This window comes from Cebus imitator, unplaced genomic scaffold (genome assembly GCF_001604975.1).
Source record: "Cebus imitator isolate Cc_AM_T3 unplaced genomic scaffold, Cebus_imitator-1.0 Scaffold313, whole genome shotgun sequence".
NCBI classification, from domain to species: domain Eukaryota; kingdom Metazoa; phylum Chordata; class Mammalia; order Primates; family Cebidae; genus Cebus; species Cebus imitator.
Window position 1 is genome coordinate 1,251,463 of NW_016107628.1, and position 2,957 is coordinate 1,254,419.

Sequence of the window (2,957 nt, forward strand, 5' to 3'; positions counted from 1 at the left end):
CTTATGCCAAGAGTAACAGGAATAATGTCCAACATCATAGTGCAGTGCATGGATATGCTTCATCTTATTTGACTTTCATCAAGCTTGGTAAACCCATATATCTGGCTTGGCAAATCCATCTATTTCTTTTTTCATTATTTTTCTTCCCTGTTTCAATCTATTCCTCTCCTTCCTAGATCAGCCACCTGGTGCTCTCATACTATCTCTCATCTTATTGGCCCCTCACTGTGACACCTCACCAAACTCTTTTTCTTTGACTGTTATTGAACTGAGCAGCACCTAAGAGAGAGGCTTTCTGCCCAAAGCTCTGAGCAGGGCATCCTTGACCTCTTTGTTCCTCAGGCTGTATACAACAGGGTTCAGCAGGGGAGTGATAACAGTGTATGACACAGAGATAAGTCTGTCCTGCAGGGAATTTTGGGATTTGGGTTTTAGATAGATGAAAGAGGTACAGCCATAGTGGACAATGACCACTGTGAGGTGTGAGGCACAAGTGGCAAAGGCCTTTCTTCGGCCCTCAGCTGATGCAATCTTGAGGATAGTGGTGACAATTAGGACATAGGAGATGAAGATCAAGACCATGGGCAGAACAAGGACACAGAGACTGATGAGCAAAGTAATAAACTCTTTGATAGCAGTGTCTGCACAGGCGAGCTTCATTATGGGCCGGATATCGCAAAAGAAGTGAGAGATGAGATTAGCGTCACAGAAGGGAAGGCTGAATACAGAAGACACCTGAATGATAGCGGTGCTCAGGCCAATGCTCCAGGATCCACTGGCCAGTTTTATACAAGCCTTTTTGTCCATGATGACCGAATACCGTAGGGGGTTACAGATAGCCACATAGCGGTCATACCCCATGGCAGGAAGCAGTTATTTACACCAAAATGAGATAGAAGAAGAGCTGAGTGGCACAGTTTTGGATGGAGATGGTTTGTTGAGGGCTGAGGAGACTGGACAGCATTTGGGGGATGATGGCCACAGTATAACAGGTCTCAGAAATGGACAGCACACTCAGGAAGAAGTACATGGGCGTGTGAAGTTGATGGTGAAGGTGGATAACTGTCAAGATGATAGCATTGCTGGCAAGGGTCGATAGGTACAAGAGCAAAAAGGCCATAAATAGGATGAGTCTGTGATGCCAATCAAACATGGAGAAACCTTCCAATGTAAACTCTGTCACAGCTGTGAAATTGGGCTTTGGCATTGAGGACAATCTGAGTGTGAAAGAGACGAAGTGGGAAGGTTGAACATCCACCCTGGAAACAGCAGGCTGGTCCAGGATCATCATCAACCATGTGCAGGCACTGAAATGGGGTGTAGCTCTGGTTTCAGATACTCTTAACATTCAGACACAGGCAAGTGCTGAAAGACCCATCAAGGTTCTCTGGACGCTGGCACTGGGGGACACATGTAGTGTGTAGGTTGACAGGAAGTAAGTATGTAAAGGGAGTACAGATGCCCCTCAACGTATGATGAGGTTACATCCTGATAAACCCATCATATGTTGAAAATATCACATTAAAAATGCATTTAATACACCTGACTGAACATCATAGCTTACCCTAGCCTACCTTAAACATGCTGAGCACACTTGTGTTAGCCTACAACTGGGCAAATCATCTAACACAAAGTCCATTTTATAATGAAGTGTTGAATATCACATGTAATTTTTGAATATTGTACTAAAAGTGAAAAACCAAATGGCTGTCTAGGTACTTGAGGTTTAATTTCTTCTGCATGCATATCACTCTCACACTATCATAAAGTCAGAGACTGTATGTATTGGAAACCCCTAACTGGCTTGACTAGAAGTCAATGTAGACCAGAGAAAGCAATGAATATGTGTTCCCAGCACTGAAACTCTACTCAGATTTACCTGGGTTTAAGTCAGCAATGGCACATTGCTTGTCAGAGGCGAATGTGAAAGGATATACCTAAAGAGTGAATGAGTTCAAGCCAAGGACAGATCGCTGGGTGAGGCACGTTCCTGGGAAGTCAAGAGAGGACCATTCTATGTCCCAGGACACTGGAGTCCCTCTCTCCAAATCCTGCTCCAACTCTATTCAGAAGGGCTTCCATTTGGTGAGTCAGGGTAGAAAGCACTGCCTTCTCTCAAGGTTCAGATTCACAGTGGCCAGTGTCTAGAATAAGAAAGTGAGAGGAGACACTCCTTTTCTGCCAGTCCAGCGTCTGTGGTGTGCAGCCACCTCTCTTTTCAGTCCCGTTTTTTTCCCATAGCCCCAAGTTTCATGTGTTTAATACGCAAGTCTCCTTGTTCCATGTGGAGGGTAGTTTCTGCTTCTATTTTTTGGTCTTTAAACACAATAAATGTTCAGAACAACAGTTTTTTTTTATAGATTTGAAATACTAGTAACTATAAGACAACAGCAATGAAAACAACAAAATATTTAAGTTTATGGTAATCTCTGGCTTTAACCCCAGTGTAAATGGAGGCATGCCTGATTTTCTTTGCTCGTTTCATTTGTCTCCATTTGCTCATCTATAAAATAGAATAATAATATCTACTTCACAGTGTTGCTATGGAGATCATATGAATTACTGTATGTAAATTGCCAAGTGCAGTTCCTAATACATAACAGGCAAACACTACATTAAATTTCTACTTTCCTCTCTTCATCTGTCCTTCCCATCCCCACTCCCCATAACTCTGGGTTCTACTTGTATGCTTGGCCACCCAAGCATGCGCACATGTGCACACACACACACACACACACACACACGCATGCATGCACACACACACACACATACACCTACATTTGCTTGCTCTCTTTATTGTTTTTCATGTTCATGGATGGTTGTTGTCATTAATTTCTTCAATCCCTATTGGAAAGTCCAGTCTTTATTTTCCATACCCACTTCCCTTCCAATTCTAGATTTTGAAATGTACAGGCATTGGGGGCGGGGTAGTCTAGAGTTAAATACCTCTGTGATCA

The 2,957-nt window shown here is 43.1% G+C and overlaps 1 protein-coding gene across 1 annotated transcript; it reads right to left on the reverse strand.

The window, feature by feature from the left end:
- Window positions 1–279: 279 nt before the first annotated feature.
- On the reverse strand, window positions 280–1,207 carry LOC108286055 (olfactory receptor 10J4). The gene is given in 3 exon segments (XM_017503661.2): window positions 280–866; window positions 869–889; window positions 892–1,207. Coding segments are annotated over 3 exon segments (924 nt in total).
- Between the last annotated feature and the right edge of the window lie 1,750 nt (window positions 1,208–2,957).